The sequence below is a fragment of the Wolffia australiana genome, chromosome 11 (genome assembly GCF_029677425.1).
Source record: "Wolffia australiana isolate 7733 chromosome 11, ASM2967742v1".
Lineage (NCBI taxonomy): Eukaryota > Viridiplantae > Streptophyta > Magnoliopsida > Alismatales > Araceae > Wolffia > Wolffia australiana.
In genome coordinates, this window is record NC_135845.1 from 13,593,187 (window position 1) to 13,619,371 (window position 26,185).

Consider the following 26,185-nt stretch of genomic DNA (forward strand, 5'->3'; position numbering starts at 1 on the left):
ATGACGGATGCACGATATCTCTTGGAGAATGAATCAAGGGTTCCCGCCGTCGCCACTGTGTGATTGCCCCAAATGACCTTTGCGTACTGCATCAACTTGTTATACATGGCACTACACGCCGAGCGCAACGCTTCCCTCCGCTCGTCATCCAAGGTAGCCCCGGCACTATACATAGCTTGCTCAAGTTGGGACTTCAGGTCCGAGATCAACAACGTCACGTCAGTGATTGGCAATCTCTTTGCGGAACAGACGTAGTAAGAACCTTCACACAGTGGCCCCAAGATACTGAGATATTCCTCAATTAAATCCCAGTCCTCTTGACATAGCATGTAGTCCTTACACGATGTGGAAAGAAACCTCACAACCATATGGTCGAGTACCTCCCTCTTCGCAAGAGCACGCTCTAACATCTTGAATGTGGAGTTCCAGCGCGTCGGGCAGTCCACTTTAATCTTGTTCGAGTTCGAAAGCTCAAACATCTTGCACATATCAACATATTTCTCCATCCGGTGCGTGGACCCTTGAATAGCGTTGACGATGGCTCTAACGCATGAGACGACTACTCCCAGGGGTGCAAAAGTCGTTGAACTACATTCGTCGCCTTGCGAGTCGATATGTTCATCCGTGACCAACGCAGCATATGGCTGAAGATCTCGAACTCGTACTGTGCTAATTTCTGGTGCTTCAGGGTTACGTACGATCCTTAGTCCGGACTGGACTACAAGGTTGAGAACATGTGCAACGCACGGTACATGTCTATCCATAGTGAATTGTGGATTTACAGTCTTCAGCTGATCTACAATTGACGCCATCATGGTTCTGTTGTTAGACGCGTTGTCCGTCGTGATGGCACGAAGCTTCGACTCTATTCCATACTCATATGCAACCTCCACGATGAGCCTCGCCAAGTTGGTGCCGCAATGGGATCCCTTGCTCCGCCGGATAGCAAGTAGTAGATCACAGAGCTTCCAATCGCCGTCGATCTAATGGGCAGTTCTACCTAGAAGGGAGAGGTTATTTCTTGACATCCACGCGTCCACTGTCAGAGAGACGCTATGAATTTCAGCAAACATCTCTACTAGTTTCCCTCGGACTTCTGTATACATGGTAGAAGCCGTAGCTTTCACCGCATCAGGGCCAGGGATGTCACCAACCAACTGCGTCCTGTAGAACCATAATCTTCGGAAGGACTTCTTCTTCTCAAGTCGCCACGGAAGATCGTTGTCACAAATGAATCTGACGAACTCTTCCTTCGTACGCTCTTTGGTGATGCTGCGTAAGTAAAGCTTGGGTGACAGAAAGTCATATTGGATTAGCTTCCTCTAATTCTTGTGGACGCCCTTGAGTTCATCGTGATATTTATGATGCGCTTTCTCTATATGTCTCCAGAACACAATCGTGCTCCTATCCTTATTCCGCCTGATGATGACCTTATGAGTGGGGTTCTGCGCTTGACAAAGCGTACACTGGTACTCGTCCGGGCCAAGTTCAACAAATCGATCTAAAACTTTAGACCGCTTGCGTATAACATTTCGAGATGACACATTGTCATCAATCTCTACCGCGTAGCACTCCGCAGACACCGATGGCGTAGCCCTAGCTGTTGACTTGGGAGTGGTAGCGGATGTGGACTCCATATCTATAGCAGAATTAATCACAATACATATTCGTTCATATTAACCACAAACATAGCAATTTGAACACGGTACTAAAGTGACACTAAAGTATGATTAAACAAATGGAGACTGTAATAGATGTGTACAACAATCAACATTCATAAGGATTACAAATGCGGAAAAAACTATTCGGAGATGACCGTGGATATTAGCCTCAAAACTTGGGCCGAGGCATTAATAATATATCAACACAGAAAGATCGATAGATAGCTAGAATAGCTACATAGAAAGATCGATAGATAGATCGATAGTTAGAATAGCTACATGGAAGGAGAGATGTTTGTTACAAGTTATACAATTGAATAAATGAAATCTTTGTCACATACAATTGTGTATTTCATAATCCAACTTTTGAGTGTCCGGAAACTACTGAAGTCTTCATAAGATTATATAGTTTATGAGATTCATGAAATCAAAAATGTGCAGATCATAGATGACAAAACTATATATATATATATATATATATCTCCTATATTAACACAAATTTATCCATACACATGCGTATGAAAAGGAGAGAGAGGAAGCAATGGGCACACAGGTAAAAAATGAGAAAAAGTACCAGACACTTAATATTCAAGCAGAGCTTCTTAGAAGAAAGGAGACGACGCAGCCAAGCCTTGGGCCTGCGCCAACCCGCATAAGCAAAAATTTTATTGAACAGCGAAAATAATTTTTAATAAGAAAAAAATTCAGAGATAATTATATTTTTAGAGTTCCAAGAAACTGATATTTCGAAACAACGCCGTGTTTCAAACAGAAATATGCTGCTGGTTGGCGAGGGAAACATAGAAAAGATGCAGAGAACGGGAGATGGATAGAAATGGGTTGTCTCTACTTAATTTGTTCATATTCCAATAAAATAAGTCATTTTTTTGCCAATAGACATTGAAACTAAATTAGTCATGGATAACTATTTTCCTAAAATATCTATTTTAATCTCGTTAGATAAAGAGAAATTTGTACAAACACAAAAAGAGAGAGTGAGTGAGAGTGATGACACATATTTAGAAGATATTTCGCAAGTGAGATATCACCATAAGCAAGAACCCTAAGTAAGACGGACTAAAATTAGCCCATAAATTACCAAGGATAACCTTGGTAATCTAGAGAAATATATATATATGTATATATATAGAGAGAGAGAGAGAGATAGAGATGGATGGATGGATTAGATGGATTTATAGATTGAGAGAAAGAGAGAGAGAGAAAACATCAAACTGATGGTAAATATAAAGAAATAGAGAGTGAGGAAGAGAGAGAGAGATAGGGAAGTTGACATCACATATTTCAATGTTAAGACTAAAACTTAAACTTAAAGAACCATAAATAACTATCAATGTTAACATATTTCAATATTTCAATCGCAAGGTTAAGACTAAAACTTAAAGAACCATAAATAACTATCCATGAAGATACAAGGAATTGATATCTTCATTTAAAGGGAAATATGGAGAGCTATGCATTGATTCCACAGCTTTTTTATCTTTCAGGTTCAAGATATCAACAGAATAAAATAAGAAACGAAAATAGTCAAACTGAATAGTCCCATAGGATAAATATTTTCATCAGCTACCTTTCTTGAGATAACATTTTGTTAACATTTAACGAGCGAAATCTTAAAAAGGAATTAATCGATAGACAGCTACATAGAAAGATCGATAAATAGCTAGAATTTGACATGGTTTGATCGCCAGTGAGTTAGATAGGTAAAAGGTGAGATAGTTGGACCAACAGAAAGATAGATAAATAGATAGATAGAAGGACAGATCGATAGAAGGATAGATCGATAGACAGATAGAAGGACAGATCGATAGAAGGATAGATCGATAGATAGATAGCTAGGTAGATAGATAGAAAGATCGATAGATAGATAGATAGAAAGATTGATAGATAGTTAGATCGACTGTTAGATAGATAGATAGCTAGATAGATAGATAGAAAGATCGATAGATAGGTAGATAGATAGCTACATAGAAAGATCAATAGATAGCTAGATCGGCAGATAGAAAGATCGATAGATAGGTAGATAGATAGATAGGTAGATAGATAGATGGATAGAGAGAGATAGATATATAGAAAGGTAGATAGATAGAAGAATAGATATGTAGAAAACATACCTTGCCGGCGGTGGAACACCTTCGCGATGGTGAATCACCGCTATCACTCGCAGAGATGGAGGAAGACAAAGGTGGGTTTCAGAAGGCAACCCGATGGCTCTGCAAGGTACTGGGTACGACTCGTGCTTCCCGACGCCGAATTCCTTTCGAAGGACAATACTAGGGCTGGAGGCGTGAAATTCTCTCTATTTTCGTCCGGACGGGACGAAAATTCATCCAGGAGAGTTGGGACGGTCCGAAACTTCGTCCAAGAGATGTAGGACGGGACGGTCCCGGACAAAATACAGTCCCGTCCTTCGTCCCGGGGGAAATGATGGACGTCAGCCGGGACAAATTTCGTCCCATCTCGTCCATCGTCCTCGTCCGGGACGATCCGGAAGTATAGTTGGCATCAATATCACCTGTTAAGGTGAACTTAGAGGTTTCTTGTGTTTAAGCTGGTTCCAAGATAATTTTGGTGTCCATGGGGAAGCCTTAAGATGAAATATAAATGCGTACTCATAATGTGATGGGAAGAGTGTGATGATTGGCATGAGTATGATTCTAATGTATATGGAATATTATATTATCATCAACAAGTAAAACAGGTTCTTCATGAAAACTAGACAAAAAATAGATGGCCTTGGACATGAGGACTAGAAATCACTCATATGGCTCCAGCCATAAGGTAACATAAAAACTGATAAATTAAAATTTTCTAAGGTAAAAGTAATGTTTACAGAATAAATAAAGGAAACTTTTTCAGAATTAGAAACTAAATATTGTTTCTTAGGAAAATAACCCATCCCATTTTACAAGATTTTGGGGACCTAAATGATATGCACCTATAATTTTTCAAATAATGAATATTAGATCTGGGGAAAATTATCCAAAATGGGAACCATATGTGAGAATATGGTTCCAAATAAAAATTCAAACACAGAATAGTTTATTTAAAATCTTAGTTAGTAAATTTTTTACATAAAAAATTAAGTACAAACCCATAATAAAAACACTGTTGGTTGCTTAATGGTCATTATGTTAATGTATTTTATGTTTTAATTATTTAAATACTTTTTTGAATTTAGCATGCACATATGAACTTACTGATTATTATGATTATGAGTATTACTCTCTCTACACATAATATCGCCGTTAACTGATGTTAAGTGTCCTACATGTAACCAAATACAAGATTTATAATTGAAATATTAGGTCATAACATTGTATGGTTCACCTTTCACACATAGTTTCTATATTGTATGTATGGAAATGTATTGGATCTTTGATCAATGCTTGAATGTATGCTTAATTGTTAATCCCAAATATTCCATGATATTTAAGTGTCTTATTATTTCATTAAATCTTATACTGAACTCAATGTGGTCATCGCTATATGGTCTCACTACACTTGAAATATGTATTTTTTTCATGATAATAACTGAAGTATATTTAAATTTTGTTTATATTGAATAATTGACAAATAGATTATGTAATTTTTAATATTTTAAATAGACAGAGTTTCATTTAAATCACTTAATGCAGTTCCTGGGTACATTGTAACGCCAAGGGTATTTTTAGATGAAAATGACAACATAACCGCCTAATTTAAATTATCGGTAATCATGAAATAGGTCAGGATCTATGCCTGATGTGTTCATGTCTTATGTCATGATGATAACATATTTATTTTAATACATACTAAGAAGAATATTCAGGAAGCTTTTCGTACATGTTAGACAAGATGTGTTCTCATGTTTCTTTTATTGGAGAATTGCACCATCTCTTGGTGCCACATGATACTATCATTCAAAATTTACATTTATTATTAAATTAATATAAAATATCATTCTCTAAATAAAATTTTATAGTCACATAATATAATTAAAAAATATAAAGAAATGTAAGAGTTGCATGATCTCTTTCAGATCACAAGTTATGATATATCTAAATGATTTATCCAAGTTAAATGATTCAATTTGAAACTATATTGTTTGCATATTGTACGAGTACAAGTATCTAAGTTATAAGAGTTGGATAAGAGGGTCCCTAAAAACTCAATCACATTTTCATAAGTTTACCGTCATATTATCCCATAAATATAACCTATTTATCATATTTTTATTGGTATGAAAGATATCACTCTTTGTAAAAGGACTCTTGTATTGAAAGTTTAAGGGATTTCTCTTCGCTAATATTCCCTAATATTATTACAAATATAATTTCTCATTTTGTTTACATGTTTCAACTCACTATTTTGTCATACTATCCATGTATATGATATATTATCTGCAAAAATATATTTTTTATACTTCTTGAACTTTGTTATAAAAAATATGTTAAATAGTTATAATTAGCTTCAGGTTGACAGAATAAAAATACGTAGATCAATATTCTAGATACACTATAAATATGGGTGAAGCGATGGTACTTCTCAAATAAAAAACTAACTTCTTGAGTTTCAAGCAACTCTAACTTCAAAGTATTCCTTGATTTCAACTATATTTTTCTTTCTATACTCAGATTAGACATCAAATTCATTTAATGCAAAAATCTGGGCTTACTCTTGACATATGAAAAAATTGGAATACTTTATTTAATTAAGAATGCCATTTTATTCTATGGGAGATAGAAAATAGGAAGCATATCATAGGGGTTAAATGAAGATAAAAAGTAATCTAACACACCAAATTTAGTGGTTTGATAGATTCTCAAAAATCCATGCTCAAAATTATATGTTTAACCCTTTTCCAATTTATTTTGGCCAATATAAACCCATAGTTTACCATAAGAACATTCCAAAAAATCTCATAATTAAAAAAAAACCAAGAAACATATTAAGCTTGATTAAGATGTGTGGAGTTAATAATTAATACCTTAGTTATTACAAGTAAAATAGTTTTTTGCAGTAGCGTCAAAGGGCACAGCTAACGTTTTTTCATACGAAAGTTTTAATACATAGAGCTTAGTATGTCATTTATCATAAGTAAAAAATTTAGATAAATCAAATTGATTTGGGTATACAAAGGATAAGGTAAATGCCGATGTTTTAGTTGGCTCATATTGGGTGAATCATTAAAATATTTGAATATGATAAAGCGTGGAGACAAAATAAACTCATCAACATGATAATGAAAATATATATAGAAGATATTTCAATTTTATTAGATCTTTTGAGTCAAAATTATTGTGAAAAAGGGTTAAAAGATTTATTTTATAGGTTTTAATTGTGAATACTGTTAAGAAATACAGAATATATGGATTTTACTGATTTCAGATATTTTTTCATTTAATCACTAATGTGACAAGCCTGGTCTGTTTAATGCATAATATTTGTCAGTCTGGTCAAAACATTTGTTCCAAGTAAGATAAAAATGTTGACAACATGAAAATTGATGAATTAATACTATCAAAATTACATTTTAGTTGTAAGTTTTTATAAATTTGATATGCATGGTATTATAATTTTTAGTGGTTAATTTCATGCTTAGATGAATGCCATGATTTTCCCTAAATTTTGACATTTTCTTAAAATGCCCCAAAACAACCTTCCCTAGACATGAGTTATGGACATAAAGCACTTGTTTTTTAACATGTGCCAATCATCAAGGGAAAACCCTTTTATCAAATGATATTTATGCTTTTATCTGGTTTATGGTTTTGGAGTTATAAATATTTTTATGTAGTGGATTAAATTCATCTTCTCAATGAATAGCTTTTGGAGTGAGAATATTTCTCTTCTTCTAAAATATGATGAAAAAACGATGCGAAATATTTAGGAATAGGCAGAAAATCAGAGTCAGAAAGAGATTAGAGAATGACTGAATTGGTTGAATGTGTTAGGGAGAACAAAATTGAAGGAAAAAAGGGGATGTCAGTGAGAGAGAAGACTAGATAGAAACTGGATGAAAGAAAATAAGAAAAGAGAAAGAATAAAAAATGAATAGATAAGATCAAGAAATAGGTGACTATGTGAAGGATTATTAAAGGAGAGAGAGAGAGAGAAAGAGAGAGAGAGAGAGAGAGAGAGAAAGAAAGAATAGGAATACAACTGTTTTTAGAAGAATGCTTGAGTTCTGGTACTGTAATAAAAAATACAGCTCCCCAGTTGCAGACTATGGTATGAGGAACAAGAGAATATATGCGAAAACTGAGGGATGATAATAGAAAAGATGATAGATAAATGAAAAGAAGGAAAAACTTTAGGTAATCATGGTGTAGATTAATGTTGCAAAAACGCTATAAAGACAATAATTTTGTAACAGGAGAAGAGTTGAATAATAATAAATCCTGGAATAACTGAGGGAATATTGTTTTCTGATGATTCTATAGAATTATGGTAACATATTGAGTTCACAATCAAACAAAAAACAACACAATTGTTATATTTTAATTTTTCAAAGAGATTAGAAAATTGAATTTGTGTTTTTAATAGTTTTCAAGATATTGACATAATAAATGTGAAGTTTTTATGATTATTATGCTATATATGACATCAACTAAAGATTATATATTCTATTCAATTGCGTAAATCCACAATAACATGTTTTTTATGAGTCAATTTGTGTAATTTATATGTTTATTTTCAATAAACTATAATAAATGATATTTACTTAATCTCAAATTATATTTTAGGATGAAATTAAATCTTTGTCTCAATGTTTTGGTATTTTTATTGAATTTTTACTTTGAATTCTAAAATAAGAAATTTGGCATGTCATAATATCGGTAAAAATAATTTAAATATTTCAAGGGTTTATATCTTATACTATTTTTAGGGATTTTGGACGCTAAATTTATTAAGCAAATAATTTTTTATCCAATGATCTTTTACAGATGTCACAATCAAATTTATATTCTAATGTATTCAAGAGAGTTATTTGATAATTTGTATATTTTAATATTTATTTAATTACATTCATTGAATCTATGCGAGTCTTTTTTTGGTAAAATAAATTGAAAGGATACTTTTATTTAGGGACTGAAACTGTGGAATTATCCACTAATTTTCTTATCTGATGATATCTATCAAAAACTAATTTTCTTATCCTATGTAAATCTCTCTCTCTATATATATGCATATATATGTATTTGACTCTTGATTAAATAAAAAATAGTGGCTGAATGTTGTTCAATGGCACTGATAAATGAAAATGGCTTTCGATAAGAAATTAAATCTGGATATTTTATCTGGTAAGACGTGAATTTCATATTTTATAAAATTTTCAGAATTTTAGGAGTCCCATACATTGAAAAAAATATTTTGTTAGAATCTAATTTCTAGTGAATAAATTTTTTTTAATTATTTAAAATTAATAATAATGTATACACTAACACACTCACACACATATATATGCATAGGTTAACACACACACATAATTTTCTTATTTAGAAATGCCATTTGAATGCACCAGCCCATTCCAAATTTCTTAGAACCTTAATTTACATATTAATTACGTGATTCATTAATATGAACTCAAGTCCACTTCATACTTTTTATTACAATAATAAAATCATTCTTGAAAATATGGAAAACATTGACTAATTTTCGCTTTCAAAATTTTAATATTGATACTCAAACATAATTATTTCAAAATACTATATCTCTAGTTCTTTGGATTAATAAGATTCAATTAAATAAGTATCATTAATATTTTTAATGGGTTTGGACTAACAATTCTCTATATTCATTATGAAATTTGGTTTTTCTCAAAATTTTCTAAAGCCATCTAATTAAATTAATAGATTATTTAAAATATATTTTCAGTCATTTTTATTACGTTTACATCCCTATAAAAGATGAACCATAAGAATTTTTTTAAAAAATTATTTTATCATACTTATTATTTCATAATGAGCTAAAACATATCTTAATTTTCCAATATTTTCATCTGTCTGACAAAAAAAATTCAAGTCTTCTGTTCCCACCACTTCCTTAATTCATTTTTAAGGTATTTCAAATATCATCTGATTCCGAGTGTATATACATAAAATGGTTTATAACTCTATTCATTCTATCTTTTATTCAAACTGGAGTCCAACTGGATGTTGGCGGATTAGAAATTATTTATGTTCACAGAAGAAAATTTATATATATATATGGATTTAATAGAAAACAGATTTACTACAGATTATAAATTCACCAAAATAAATAAAAACTGTCAATGAAATTCAAAATGTTTTGAAAACTTTGAGATAATATCTTCATTAATTATCAAAGAACGTGATCAACACACTTGATATTTGATTGAAATATTTGGTCAAATTTTACTATTAAAAGTGTAGTTGAATTTTATGGTTGAATCAATGTTCAAAGTAAAATTTTGGTACATGATCTAGCTGATATTTTTAATCACCATCTGTGCAGAATTTTACTGAATGAAACAGGGTAGCTCTTAAAGTTTGTTAGATATCCCAGAATAGTTTTATGTTCATGTGGGCTTAAATATATTTTAATAATATTACATTAAAGTGATGCACTAAAAATATAAATTAGAAGAAATAATATCCATATAAATATCTGATTAAAATGAATTTGCCGAGTTTTTTTAGTGGGTGATAGAAAAAGAGATAACATAATAAGAAAATACTAAAAGCTTGAAATAAGAAAATAAAGATAAATCCAGAACATTAAAAATGTTTTACTTAGGCGTTTTTTACACAAAACAATAAGGTATAACGATATAATAAGATCCAAACAACAATGAGGCTAAAAATTTCAACATAAAATGCTCAGAAAGCTAACTATTCTTCTTCTAATATATATGACTATTGATTCTTCATTTGTATTAAAAATGGTTTCCATTTAATATGAATTATTTAAAAAGTATTTATGTAAATGAAGAGATAAAAACTCAACAATACAAAAAATAACTTCGTTAGATTAGAGGCAAGTCTCATATGTCTCGGCCTACACAAGGCTGATATTTGGGTATACAATGTTTAAGGGGGGGGGGGGGGGAGGTCTGATAAATTCAGGGAATTCATCCATATGTATAAAAATGGTTTTTGTTTAATATGAATTATCCAAAATTATGTAAGTTAAAATATAAAAATGCACCAGTACCAAAAATCACTTCATTACCATTGAGGCAAGTGTCATATGTCTCGGCCTACCCAAGGCTGATATTTGAGTAAAGGGGTTGGAGGTTTGATGAAATCATGAAATTTGATCCATATGTATAAAAATATTCAAACAGACAAAAAAAATTTAGAAGCATATCACTTCATTTTTGTATGCTTTTATGTATGCTTATTGAAACAAGTTATTTATTGCTCTAGGGAAGGATTATAAATTCAGTTTTGAGAATTTATATTTTGTGTCTGGAATGGGTAATTAAACTATAATCATGAAACCAATTTTTATTTTAAGTGTGATAAGCCAAAAATAGGGGTAAATTATGCAATTTTATTATCCCTTATCGTTGTTAATTTTAGCTTATACAATAAAGTTTATAAAACCTTCACTTAAGATGTATAATGATAAGTAGAGGTGTCGTCCACGGGAAGCTAGTAAGTTAATTCAATTGATGATCTACTTGAATAATTTGACCCTAGTTAGAGTTAATTTAATCTTCACTGAAGATCAAATCACCCTAATTAGGGGAAGAATTTAGAAAGGAGGGTAGAAGAGATGGGAAGAATAGAAGAAGTGAGGAGCTCTAGATTGACTTCTTTGATCCAATAAAAAGGATCAAAGGGGTCAATTAAAGGGGATAAGAAGAAATCTGATTTCTATTTAATTTGATTTTGGGAAATTTGGTAACAAAATTTACTAACTATTGGATCATAAAGGCAATCTAATATTTCCTAGAAATTAAACTTTTTTTATAATTTCTTCTTAATGTGCAAATGGAATAGCTAGATCAATTTCATAATTTCTCCTCTCAATCCTAGTATGGGCTTGTATATTATGCTCAAGCCAAGCAATTTAGAAATGCAGACCAAGATCAAGAAGAACAATCATAAAATTTACTAACACATAATCCAAATCACACTAAAAATCAAATACAATGAAATAGAAAGCACTTAATAGAGTTGATCTAGTATGAAGCTCCTCTCTGTCTTGCAGCTGTGATAGAGCCACCTCCAGAATGACCCCCTCCTCTCAAAATTTGGCTTTTACACTTAGGTTACATGGTAAAAATGACCATTTTACCCTCATTTAGTAATTAATTTTTATCCATCAATGTAGGCTTTATCTGAATGATCCAGCCATACAGATACAAAATGGAGGTTGAGACGAGCAAATCCATAAAAAAATCACCTCAATCAGACTTCGGGATGAAAATTTATAAATAAATGAAAACTGATCAATCATAGCCGTTGGATCAATTTTCATTTATTTAATTTAATTTTTCTTTGACACACAATGTCGTGTTGTTTTCTGATTGGCTGATGCATTTTGAACTTCAAATGGCGGGTTCATTCTCAACGCACCAGGTACCCCATGTCCTGGAATAAAAATAAAGAAAAAACAAAAAAATAAACATAATAAATAGCGATTTGCACTTACCTGTGTGCCTTCATATTTTAAACCAATCACAAAGCACCACGTCACCTCTTGCGTGTGCACTTTGCATGCACAGCATGCGAGGTGAACTTACCTCCCAGAGAGAGAATGGCCCAGAATTTTGCACAAACTTCCCTGTTTAAATACACAAGCACAAATCGATGCCGCTCAGAAAGATTTATGTATATATTCTTTTCGCGCTCTCTCTCCTCCAATTTTCCTGAAAATAATTAAAAAAAGTCTTGGTTAATTGCAATAAAACCCTGAAACTATATTAATCGTATCTTTACGCCTGCACACACGACCGAGAGTGATTTTAAAAGCATAATTGCGACTACAATTTAAGAAAACCCCCTCCAAGTTTAGATATTACTTTAAAACTCATATTTTCCTCACAAATATACTTTATTCTCATTTAAAAATTAATTTCTTCCTCGAATAAATTCCCAAAAATACTAGAAAATTCTAGAAAAATCAGTAATTCGTCCTGCCATTAATTAACATGAATATAAAATTTTAATCCTGCATCTTCATTAAAATAAAATTATTCCATGCTTAAATAAATTCAATAAAATTCATAAAATTACATGAAATAAAATTATGCATTTAAAGAGTCTAAAATAGGGTTTTTATTATATATAACATGTTAATTAGGGAAAAAGAAAATTTTACTTGCAAAAATTAATTAACATGTAATATATAATAAAAACCCTATTTTAGACTCTTTAAATGCATAAAACTGTGCTGATTGCTTGAAATAAATACCAAATTTAGGGTGTTATCAAAGTGTATATATAAATGGATTGGAACATGTAAAGTTATTGGAGTTAAATATATCCCACCACCATCGGACCAAAAAAAGTTTTGGGAGAAAAATCTAGGCTGTGGGACATATCTAGGGGTTTAAAAGAATTTCATGTATAGAGATTGAATTCATAATATCAAACCATAGAGTCTTAATAGGTCACTTAGATGTCTGAAATTTTGATATTTATACTGACATAAGTGTTCTTATTAATCAGATGAAATTTAAATCAGATTCAAATATGAGACCATTATGACGCAACTGAAAATTATATGTTTACCATTTGAGGTTATAAAAATAATGTAATTATGTGCAATATATATGGTGATCTAATATAATATTTTGAAATAATAATTTCAAAATAGATATGAATGTATGATTTCTATAGATATAGTTTTATAGTAGCATATATTGAGGCGTAAAAAATGTATTTAATTTATTGGGCTCATAAAGATACAAAACCATGAAAAATAAATGTATCCTCAATTGGACCATACCATCTGGGAATACCTTTCAAGCCTAAAGGTAAAAAAAAAATCATTAAATATCATTGAAAGGTTATCATCATAATATTGGATTATTTTTGGTATCATAGGAGGACAAATCAAGACTGACATTGTGTGGTAAACCTGGCACTTTTCTAAAAGTGCTCCAGAAATATTAGTAAGAGGTTTTATATTTTGAATATTTCTTCATAGTATATTACTGCATAAATTCCCATTTTATGATTTTTTTTCATGCCATAATATTATTTTTAAAAATTCTGCTCAGTAGGAGGAGAAACAGATCTAATCCCCATATAATTTGGAAGAAAGATAGCGTATGTATTTAGCACCAACTATTAGCATACTAGCAAAAGTGTCCATTCCCGTGAGAGATGAGAGGGTCACCTATTTGTTGAGAATTATGAGGTCCCTCTTATCCATGTCATCAGACCTGGAGAATAGTATGTTACTTTTCTCATCTTTATTAGCTCTTTCTAAGCTAGGAGAAGGTTGACTTACATGCCATGTAGAGGTTGGTGTCTAAGTTGTCATATAATGTGTCCTTTACGTTGGGTTTTGGTGCCTTGGTTCAGTCATGGAAAGCATGTGTTTCCATGAAGCGGGAGTGAGTATCAATTCCAAATATATCTTTAAATCAATACATCACATGTACCTTATGGGGAACTGATTCCACCATTGACTTGCTCACTTCGAGATTATTTTGAAGCTGATCATGTGCCCGTCCTCTAGAAGTATCCACATGATCCTGTTGCTCTTGGATCTCTACTTCTACTTCTCTAGCTTTTTTAAAAAATCTTGAAAATCTTCTCACTATGTAGATTCTCTCCTTGGCTGATTAGACAAGGGATCAGAATGGAGAAAAAGGGGGCTCCCAGTTCTGGCTGATCTGGGTGACTGAAATGGGTTCCCCTTCCCTAATTTATATTCACTTAAGTTTTCTCAAAAACTTTTTAAGTAAAATATATTCACCAATGCCCTTATGATCTTATGGGTGTGACCCTTAGGCCCATATATCATTCTATTAATAATTTTTGTGACCCAATAACATCTATTACCCAACCTTATTAGGTAAATATATCAACACATAGATTAATTAACAGAGGATCGATTTAACCTAATCGATATGTTAAATTTTCATCTCATGGGGTGCCAAGCTACACCTCATGCTCTATAAGATAATGAGTAGTGTTTGAATTCTCTCATCTAACCTTTACCATCGTCGATTACCTTACATGTATAGTCCTTCATCCACGTGAGACTCTCGAATGACTTAGGGTATGGTTGATTGTCAAACCCTAATCCGTCGTTTGATTAGTACTGATGCGTAAAGGGGATCATTAGAGAATGGATTCTCCAATATCCTCACTACCTTGGCCAGGGATTTTCTGCATCGTCTTCCTTTAGTCAATCTTCTCTTATACTGAGGGTGGATGATCCTATCTTGACCATTGAATAATCTCCGTGAGCTTCTTACTACATCTAAGCTATGACTTGCTTGAACCCCATAATTAGAGACTCATATGTCATAGTCAAAATGTAGTTGTCCATCCACGAGATGTCCTTAGCGTCTCATGTCAATTGATCACTTATAAAACCATGACATGAATGAAACTGATTGTTGTTTAGGTATAGTACCATTCAGGGATTCTTCTGATCAATTTAGTGAACTCTTTCTCCATAGAGCATCCACTATGTGTGCTTAGTGTCACCACGTTAGTAGCCATAACATCACCTATACTTATCATATAAGTAGGATCAGACATTGTTATTCTATGCGGATAATTCGATGTCTATCTCGACTATCCATCCAATAGGATTGTTTAGAATACATGTTAAAAGACTCACGATCACTGTATTATGATCTCATCAAAATTTCTTGGTGATTACATGTATTCATGGACTTCATTTTAAACATCAATGAACTAATATTCCATACAATTAATTTAAATAAAAACATGGTGGTGTGATTTGGATTGACGGCCACTTAACACCCATCACTTTATTAATAGAACTGAATGATTCATGAAAAATCTATGGGCATTCCTAAGGGTATTTCAATTATGTGATTGGGGTTGTTTGATAACATCAAATTAAGTCAATAAAAATGTGACTATGATTTTTGCCATTTAGTTTTCAGTTTTTACTTGGATTATTCATCATTTAAGGTATAGAAAAATTCTACTACATTTTCCTAATTTATTTTTAAGACTAGGCACAATTGACTCCTTAGAGTCAAGTACTTTTTTCTCACATCCTCTTCAATTTTTATGTGAAATACATGATTTAGGTGAGTAAAATGGTGAAATTTGGATACAAATGATATAAACTTGAAACCCAACACACATCCTAGAACAAAAAAATAAACCCAGGCTATGACCCGGAGTGTAAAACAGGCCTAGTACACAAGTCCATCTTTGGAGCCCATTTGAAACCTTTTGAGAGCTAGGTCCAATAAAGGGAAGAATTGGAGAACTAACCCACAAATCTGATTTTGAAAAGTATTTTTTTTAATGTGAGTCATCAAGGATGTGGATCAAGGCCTACAAAATAAGAAATCCTAACGCTCCAAACCCTAGGAATCAAATCTAAGGGCTGGGAGATTTAGGGCACCTCCATTTAAACTCTGTTCTCATATATGTCTATTCCATCTTAGGTTTCTTCTCCAAACTTGTTTTCGGCAGCATTTCATATCAGATTTCTTTGATACATTCTTGTTCTACAAGAGATTGTGAGAGAGGGTTCATATTTGATCCAAGTTGTTGGAGAAAACAAACTGCTTGGCCCTTGGGGGAAGTGACAATGAGGTTTGTGTGATCTACTATCTTTTTGATCTAAAATTTCTTCTCATTTTTTCTAGAAAAACATTCCTTGGATATCCTAAAATCTTCCAAACCACGCCAAAAATTCAATCTATATTCCAAGTTACATCCATTCTAAGGTACTGCACATCACTCTCGCCAACCACCACCAATCATTGCATGCACCACATGCAGGTAGCAGATGACCCGGTCACCAGCCAAACTGACTGCTTGCGATCAGCAGAATCGTCAATCCAATTGGGTCAATTTGGTGTGACAGACTGAAACAAAAGCGGGTTTGAACTGAACTGGCTGGTTCGATCCGATTTTACTGGTTCACAATATGTCACCATGTTTCTGAGAGAGGTAACTAATCATAGAGACCTTGATGTCGGACATCGTCGATGGCGTCGTCCGAAGGGTAATTCACTAGGAGACGTAACTACTTGATGACGTGAATCCTACGTGGATGTACGTACAGGCCCGAATGGACGACTGATGACGGTGACGGTGACCTCCTGACCCTCGTCGCAGCAACGACCGTGACTATGGCGTCAAACGGAAGAATTTCTGTTGGCGCTCACATGTAATGGACGGGCTCGACCCATACCAAAGAATTTTCTCGATAAATTCTCTCACGTAATCTAACCCGAGCGCGGTAGAGTGTAGCTGAAAAAATACTATAGACGTAATTTAATGGCGAGCAAGGGGAACGGCGTACCTTGTCAGTGGCGGCGTTCGTCGTCGGCGTCGTTGTCGGTGCGAGGGCTGGTATGGGTAAGTCGGTTGAGGCATGCCGGAGACGAGCGCAGTGCTACTCAACAAGCGGCGGGATACGTCGCTGGAGTGGGGTGCTGAAGGTAGTCGAGGATGAGGAGGAGGTGCAGTCGGAGGCAAATCAGCTCAAGCATTCAGCCGTCCCAGATAGCGTATCCTAAGAAGGATTGGCGCGACCGGGTTGAGCAACTGATGTGAGCAGTAGCAGAGCTCAATGGCACTGTGTGCGGACAACGTCAGCATCAAAGTGGTGGCACAAGAGTGACGACGCAGTGTGCTGCTTGTGGGTAGGCAGCAGAGGCTTGTGCTCGCGCGAGCGTGGAGACCGATCAAAATTCCCGCGGGGCGGCGCATACGTCCACGGGTAGATCAGAAACACTGGGGTAGCTGGGCGACGCTTGCTAGCATGCAGGATAGAACATGCAGCTCGTGAAACGGCGGTAGCGCACTTGGACGTGCCCGGGCGAACCAGATTGATCCAGTTCGTAAAGCTGTAGAGCGAGGCGGGGTTCACAGCCACGCAAGGGCGATGACGGGTATTGCCAGCGGGCACTCTTGGGCGTAGCCAGGCGAACCCAAAAGGATTCAGTTCGTAGTGTCGTTGGAGGAGGCGACGTTCACAGCCACGCAAGGGGGCGTCAGATCTTGTTGGCGAGTGTTGACCGAAGACGCGAGGACAAACACGCGTGACAGATCTTGCCACGCAAGGACTTTCGCACCGCGTGTTGAACGAAAACGCGAAGACAAACGCGCGCGATGGATCTGGCCAGCGGACCTTGCCACGCAAGGACGTTCGCGCCGAGTGTTGACCGAAGACACGATCAAAAACGCAGACGAGCCGTCGGCAATAGGTCTCAGCCGTACAAGGCTCCGTGTAGGTTGCGCAGGGCGGTCGTCAGAGGCAGTGCAGCGCTGTAGTGGCAGTCAGCATCGAGCAGGTGAGGGTGCAACTCCGCCGATGAGAGAAAGAGACGATGCCGTGGCACGCACACGAACGTGCAATTTAACCGAAGAGAGGGCGGCGTTGCAGCGATTTCCCTTCCCTAGCATCTCCTTTTCTTCCTTCCCCTTCTCTTTTCCTTCTTCCTCTTCTTCTCCTTTCCTCTCCCCTCACGGTGAGACCTGGAATGATGAACGATAACTGCCAAATGCAACTTCCAGATCTGCCATCCTAGGGGACCCATCTCTCCCTTATATGGGGGGTCAAGATAGGCCCCTTAGTTAGGTCCAGTAAGGGGTCCATTAAGGGGGCCCTTATACATTGGGGCCTCTTTTACAACAAAAACAAAGAAACTAAAGAGATATAAAGACATGGCCACATGGCGCACGACAAACACGACACGAGACAATGACATAGACGACGTAGACGAAAACACGAGCATGATAAAACAACGAATAGGATGAGCACGAGCCGGCAAGAAATTCAAAACGTGCGATGATGCGGTCGTGCTTTTCACCCAGGGTGTTAAACCTGGATGCCTTCACCATCGCCTTGGCGTGCCGGTCGGGTGGGGGGCGAACCTGGCGGGCCGTCAATGGCGAGGATGGGAACTCCGATGGAGTAAGCTGGCGCGCTCCATCAGACCTGAAACCATAACTTTATTAGATGAGTAAGAATTATTAATCATCTGTGTTTGGAAATATGAGGATAAATATTTTAATAAAATTTCAAGCAAAATATTTTGCTATGAATAAAGAAAGGCTTTTTCTTAAAAATTCACTATTTCTGGGGGATTGTTATAGAGCTAAGAAAATGTTCTAGAGGGAAAAGCCACCTTTTTCCTCGCATCGTCTTCATTGGTTTCACTAGTAAAGCTTTTCTAGGTTGGTTGTGTTGGGGCCAGCATTCATAGGGCCGGTCAGGGCTTACACCATGGCCGCAACTCTAGGTAGATTCTCTCACGCTTTTTGTGCTGACGGATTTAGGATGGTAGTTTTCTGAAGACAAATTGCCGTCTGACGTGATGCTTTGGAGATGACTGTGAACGGACCACAGCCGATAGATGTGCGCCCCTCGCTCTCTCTCTCTCTCTCTCTATCTACCTCTATTTCTGTTTATCTCTATATCTCTACATCTCTCTATCTATATCTCTCCTCTGTAGGCTTCGGGGATTCGGACAGATCGTTCAAATGTTTGATCGGATCAGGCATTCGAACAAACGAATCTGAACACCGTTCTGCCCCATTCAAACCCGATCTGAACCCGATCTGAGCATCTGTTCAGATTGGATTGTTCGAACAAGGTGCCTGTTCGGATCGAATGTTCGAATAAGATCTGATTTGAACATGTTGTTCGAATTGGATCGAATCGAATGTTCGAATCCGGCGGCCGCCCGCGCCGACAGCAGCTCCCAGCGGTGGCCAGCACCGCCCAGCTGCGCCAAGCGCCGGCCAGCGGCCGCCAAGCGCCGGCCAGCGGCCGCCAAGCACCAGCCAGCGACCATCCAACGGCCGCCAGCACCTGCAAGCGGCCGCCAGCACCTGCAAGCAGCCGCCAGCACCTGCCAGCGGCTGCCAGCACCAGCCAGCGACGATCCAGCCGCTGCCAACGCCGGGCAGTGTCTGCTAGTGCCGGCCAGCGGCCGCCAGCGCCGGCAAGCGGCCGCCAATGCCAGCCAGCGACCATCCAGCCGCCGCCAGCGCCGCCCAGCGGCCACCAGTGCAAGTCAGCGGCCACCAAAGAGAGTCGCTGGCGGTCGCTGGCGCCGCTGGCCATTTGTTCGAAATTGTTCGAACTTGTTCGAACAAGGTCGAACAAATGGTAATCGAACACGAACAAACCAAATTTTTCGTTCAAAACTTTCAATCGAACACGAACAAAGGGTCTGTTCGATCGAAAGATTCGAACAAATCTTTTGAATCGGCTTGTGTTTGTTCGAATCTGTTGATCAAGATTCGAACGATCCGATCCGATCCAATCCCTGATGCCTACTCCTCTGTCTCTATCTCTCTATCTCTACATCTCTCTTTCTCTCTAACTCTGTCTCTATCTCTATTTCGATCTCGATCACAGTCTCGATCTCTCTATCTCTCTCGATCTATATCACTATTTCTCCATCCATCTCTATCTATATATCTGTCTATCTCTTTCTCTCTCTCTATCTTGATCTCTATCTATCTATCTATCTATCTATCTCTGTCTTTCGATCTCTATCTCTCTATCCATATCTTTCTCTATCTCTCTCTGGATCTCTATCTTTCTATCTCTTCTCTCTCTATCTCTATATCTTTCTCTCTATCCATCTCTTTCTCTATCTCTCTCTCTATCCATCTCTTTCTCTATCTCTCTCTCGATCGCTCTCTCTCTATCCATCTCTTTCTCTATCTCCCTCTCGATCGCTCTCTCTCTATCCATCTCTTTCTCTACCTCTCTCTCAATCGCTCTCTCTCTATCCATACCTTTCTCTATCTCTCTCTCAATCGCTCTCTTCTATCCATCTCTTTCTCTATCTCTCTCTCGATCTCTATCTTTCTATCTCTCTCTCAATCTCTCTCTCTCTCTATCTCTATCTCTTTCTTTTTATCCATCTCTTTCTCTATCTCTCTCTCGATCCTCTCTTCTATCCATCTCTCTCTCTCTCTCTCTCTCTCTCTCTCTCTCTCTCTCTCTCTCTCTCTCTCTCTCTCTCTCTCTCTCTCTCTCTCTCTCTCTCTCTTTCGATCTCTCGATCTCTATCTTTCTATCTCTTTCTCTATCTCTCTCTCGATCTCAATCTTTCTATATCTCTCTATCTCTATCTCTTTCTCTCTATCCATCTCTTTCTATATCTCTCTATCTATATCTCTCTCATTCTATCCATTTCTTTCTCTATCTCTCTCTCGATTTCTATCTCTATCTCTCAATCAATCTCTATCTATATATCTGTCTATCTCTTTCTCTCTCTCCCCCTCCATTTATATGTACATATCTCTCTCTCTCTATCTATCTCTATCTAAATATCTGTCCATCTCTATCTCTATCTCTATCTCTATCTCTCTCCCGCAAATTTTCACCCATAGTGAATAGTACAGCCAGGTTGGAGAACCTCAATGTTCTCGTATTCCACCCCTACACGCGACTATTCTTCATTCGTCCCCCTTGAAAGTTTCTGTGTAGAATGCACCGAACAGCCGTGTAGCAGTGAACAGTTGACCAATGGGAGATCCCCTGGCTGTCTCTCCTCTCCCACCTATCTTAGCACCTTCTCTCTCTCTCTCTCTCCTCTCTATAGAAGGCTACTGTGAGCTCCGTTGCAACTTTCTAGATTGAGTAGGTGTCCCGATTTCCAAGAGGGGATGGGGTAGGCGGACAGCATGCAAATCAACTTCTTCCGATTCCCCGGCATTGCCATCAGAAAGCATGAGTGTATTTATTACCTGCACCCATACATAAAAAGAAAATAAAGGTTGATTTTCGCACAAAATTTCATCAATGTTTGCCTTCGGTAAGGTCAAGAAATCGCAGCTGAACCCGTGGATGTATCCAATTAATGGCCTCGTGTTTGTTTGCCGCAGGAAGACACTAGGACGGTTTACTTGGAAGCATTCGGGCATTTTTTTCTTTGGAAATATGTGGAAAAATCTACCATAGAAAATACATCATGTTCTTCCCCGTCATTTGTTTGGCAGCTGTTTTGTTTCTTTCTCCTGCTTCATTTGGACTGTTCCATTCCGATCTATTTTTGGTCTCAAACATCATCCTTCTCTCCTTTGGTAATCAGCTGTCATTTTGTTATACTTATCTTTAATCTTACATTTAATTTGATATATTTCCAAGATGGAGACACCGAAAGGAAGAAGATTATTCTTTTGGGAGGGAGAGAGAGAGAATAGATACAAGGGAATGTCAAGATTCTAATTGCACATATGTAGATGCATCATTGGGTATATAAATCCCGCAATGAACAAGGTTATAACAACACATATATCCGGAATAAAATCGCCAATAGTTTCTCGCTCTTCGGTTTCTCCATCAGCTCATTCTAGCTCTTGGTTCTTCTCTACGATTCTCACCTTCTTAGAAGTTCTAAGTAGCTTAGCCTATATAAAGAAAGAAACGAGATGGCATCCAAGTTAGCATATGATGAAAATGAATAAGATTGAGCGCTTAACTGACCTGCTCATCGGTTATCTCCACGGCGAAGCCATCAACAATGACGAGAGAGGACTTCTTCCTGTACGTGTTAGGCTCCAGAATCTCCGCCAATAGCCTCTCGTGCTTCCTACAGAGATATATGTCCAACTCATCTTGTCTTGCTCTGTTGCAAAGTCGCAGCATTTCCAAAGTCAGCTTCTTCGGAGAGAGAACGCGGTGGAAAGAAAGATACAGACAGGGAGAGAAAGAAAAACGCATCCAGCGAGAAAGATAAATAGGGGGGCTGTGGGATCGAAAGAAAGGCGTATACAGGGAGAGAGAACGATTGATAGAGGGGGGGAGATAGACAGAAAGACGTAACAGGGAGGGAGAGAACGATAGATAGAGGAGGGAGAGAGAGATATAGGAAAGATAGAAAGACATACAAGGAACGATAGAGAGATACGGAGAAATATAAAGAAAGACATGTACAGTGAGCGAGGAAGAGATTGAGAGGGATGTAAGAAAAGCATATACCGGGAGCGAGATATTTAAATAAAGACAAATACAGAGAGCGAGCGAGAGAGAGATATATAGGGTGAGAAATAAAGAAATACATATTAGGAGCAAGAGAGAGATAAGGAGAGATAGAAAGAGCGACATATGGATGGGATAGAGAGGGAGAGAGAGAGACCTGTTCTTGCGGAGCCGCTCGTACTCGGGGTCGAAGTTCATGAAGACGAAGAAGGTTTTCTTAGAAGCCATTGCCTCGTTCCCAGCTAAGCCGGTTTCTTCTTCTTCTTCTTCTTTTCACGTCCTTAGACTGTTCTTGGCGACTCAGCCTTCCCATTCCACCAGTATTTATACGCAAGAAAGGAGCCGGCTAGATCCTTGACAAGGGCTCTTACCTCTCCTTTTCCTTCACACACACGCACACTATTTATCTATCTATCTCTCCCTCCATGTCAATCTATCTATCTACCTACCTATCGGTCTTTCTTTTTATCCACGCATCCTTCCCTCTTCATAGGCAGGAAAAGAGGGTTAGGTCCTTGACATGATCTCTTATCTCTCCTTATCTCACACTCTATCTCTCTCTCTTTCTATCCATCTACATATCTATCTTTCTTCACTAGGCAGCACATACAGAGATGGGCGTTTAGCAAGATTAGAGGTACTCAATCTAGATTCCTACAGTCTCTTTTAAATATTTATATGATTTTATCAATGTATCTATCTATCTCTCTCTCCATGTCAATCTATATATCTAGCTAACCCCTATCGATCTTTCTTTCTATCCTAGCCTCCTTCCCCTTCCACCCATCTTCATAGCCAAGAAAAGTGAGGGTTAGACCCTTGACATGATCTCTTATCTCTCCTTATCTCATTCTCTGGCTCTCTTTTCCTATCCATCTACTAATCTTTCTTCTATTAGGCAGTAAATACAGGGATGGTCGTTTAGCAAGACAAGCGATTCTCAATCTAGATTCCTATCCGTCCATTTTATATATTTATATGATTTTAATAATATATCTATCTATCCATCTGTCTGTGGGGGGCCATGCAGCACGCACAATGGGGGACAGAAATCTCTATAGCTTCCAATACTTGCTGATTTCACCCATGAGTTGTTCCGTGGGAGGCATCCACCAATGCCTCTCGAACACGTACCCCCAAACACATCCACCGAGAAGAATGACTACGTTGATCATGAATTTTACACGTGGCCCATGCGAAAGGCAGTGTTAATGACGATCTTTTTCAAAAGAGAAGGTGTTAGTAGAGAAGTAAGAGGGGCCAACAGTCTAAAAAAGAACGCGGCTTCTTACTTCTGAAAACGAGAAACAAAGGGTGGAAGAAACATGGCATCATGGGAACAAAGAGGAGGTTGACAGGTGAATAGTTGAACCTAACTCTGGTAGCCTAAGAGATTCTCTTGGCCCTCTTTTGGTGGGCTGACCAATTTTGAAAGAGATGTGGCCTTGCACAGCTGGCATTGGTGTGGGCATGAGGGTCCTTTTCCTCTCCCCTTGCTTTTCTTTGGTGTCTTGTCAAAGATTGACCTATGTTTTAGGTGTGCCTTTACAAGCGATGAGAGATTGGGGTGAATTGTTGATGTGGGTTTTGGGTACCTTTAAGGCTAGGGTTGGGTCCAGAGCAAAATGGGAATAAATTTTTTTAATAATAAACTAGCAATATCAGAAAAGCAGAGAAGGGATGACGAGGGATCATAATGAATGTGGGTTGCTGCTTTATAGGGTCACATTTGGAGAGTTGTCTCCTGCATTCGTTGTCACTCTCTCTTTTTTCTCACAGTATGGTTACTATTTGATAATGAGCACTCTGGATCTTTATATCATGCATTTTTTATGAAGATGCATATTTGATACTTTTTATTGGACCTTTAAGCATAGTTATGCGAGTCTCAGATCTTTCCTATGCAAACATTACACATGACACATAAATTGACAAAATATGAAACATATTTTTCACTCTCGTGGCTGATTACTTTGGATTCTTTAAGTTAACATTTTTCAGGAGTAAACCCTCTCATACTTTCTCAATTCGAAACATAAAAAGATAATAAAAAACAAACCAAAATTATAGATGTAAACCATCCTAAAAAACATCCTAAAAAAGTCTAATTTTAAAAATATCAATAAATACATATTTTTTAAGGATATTTATTTATCAATTTGTGAGTGTAAATAATGTGGCACAAGAATGCGATATTTATTCTTATGCGACTCTACCACAAGTAATTGCAAAAAACTAATGAAAGAGGCATTAGGAACCAAAGGCATGGATAATAATATTTTACCCCATCATTCCCTTGCATTTCATTGCATTTTATTCCACTTTCTATCTCTATCTATCAATTTCCTGTCTCTAGGATACAACACTTTATTTATCATTTTCTGATATTACATTTCGTGAGATATTATCTTTTAAGGCAAACTATATATTTTAAAGATATTAACGAATAAAATTATATATTATGGAATTATTTAAAGGGTTTAGATATTTCTCTAGGTTTATTTATGAGTTTTACACTCGTTACCTGATGGCACAATCTGATTAATTTGGATTATTATCAATTAATAGCTACATCCAATCCATGGCTGGTGTTAATAATTGACATTTTAATCATTTCAAAAAGCCACCTTTTTGTCATTACAAGTCAGCATGTCTTAATTAGTGAATCACGATTTCACATCTTGCTCATTTAAAGGTGCAGGAATATGTGAACAAATATAGAAGACTGATTTTGAAGTCCTGTATGTCAGCCACGAAATATGGTGATTTACTGACCATAAATTCAATTTGAAAGGCAGATAAAATTCTTAAGATTGGAACATTGTTAGTTTACGAAAGGAATGAACACATATTATGAAGCCCACATTTTTTAGAACCTGAAGTTGCAATTTTCTTTAACAAAATGTGACACAACAGCATTTTAATGATTATATAATCTGGGGGAATCTTTGGTGAATCCTATGATTCATGGACATGTTGGGGATCTGAAACCTGGATTGATGAGAAGAAAGCAAAAATAACTACTGAGGATGATGCAACATCAAAACCCTCGTAATCTTGAATTATCTAATGAGATTTAAGGGTAGACTGTCTATTTTCTCCTCTATCCATCCATAACCTTAGATCTACAAATTGATCCCTTTTCAATGTAAATTATTCCACCTACATTGGTAGGCTGAGTGAAAGAAAATTTCTCCTTAGATCCATTGTTTTTTTGGTTTCCATAGCTGACCAAAGTTAAGAGGGAATGAAAAGTTGAGGCACTCTCCATCAGTATCAAATCCCCTCGATCCTGTCAGAAAATATGGATCTAGGTTTGGTTCCGCTGCACTGACATCACTATCTTCTTCTCAACATCAATCCATCTTGCATCCATATATGAATATCTACTCATCTACACAAATTTGTCGCAACCATCCATATCT

At 36.7% G+C, this 26,185-nt stretch overlaps 1 protein-coding gene and 1 long non-coding RNA gene across 2 annotated transcripts; both read right to left on the reverse strand.

The window, feature by feature from the left end:
- Positions 1–11,719: 11,719 nt before the first annotated feature.
- On the reverse strand, positions 11,720–18,326 carry LOC144709890 (uncharacterized). The gene is made up of 2 exons (XR_013583141.1): positions 17,115–18,326; positions 11,720–12,504 (listed from the first exon to the last, which is right to left on the reverse strand). It is a non-coding gene; the product is annotated as an uncharacterized LOC144709890 (long non-coding RNA).
- A 3,664-nt stretch (positions 18,327–21,990) lies between these two features.
- On the reverse strand, positions 21,991–23,066 carry LOC144709432 (uncharacterized). Its single transcript, XM_078582984.1, has 3 exons — positions 22,918–23,066; positions 22,266–22,407; positions 21,991–22,189 (listed from the first exon to the last, which is right to left on the reverse strand). The coding sequence occupies exons 1-3, from the start codon at positions 22,986–22,988 to the stop codon at positions 22,127–22,129; spliced, it is 276 nt and encodes a 91-aa protein (XP_078439110.1). The 5' UTR covers positions 22,989–23,066; the 3' UTR covers positions 21,991–22,126.
- Between the last annotated feature and the right edge of the window lie 3,119 nt (positions 23,067–26,185).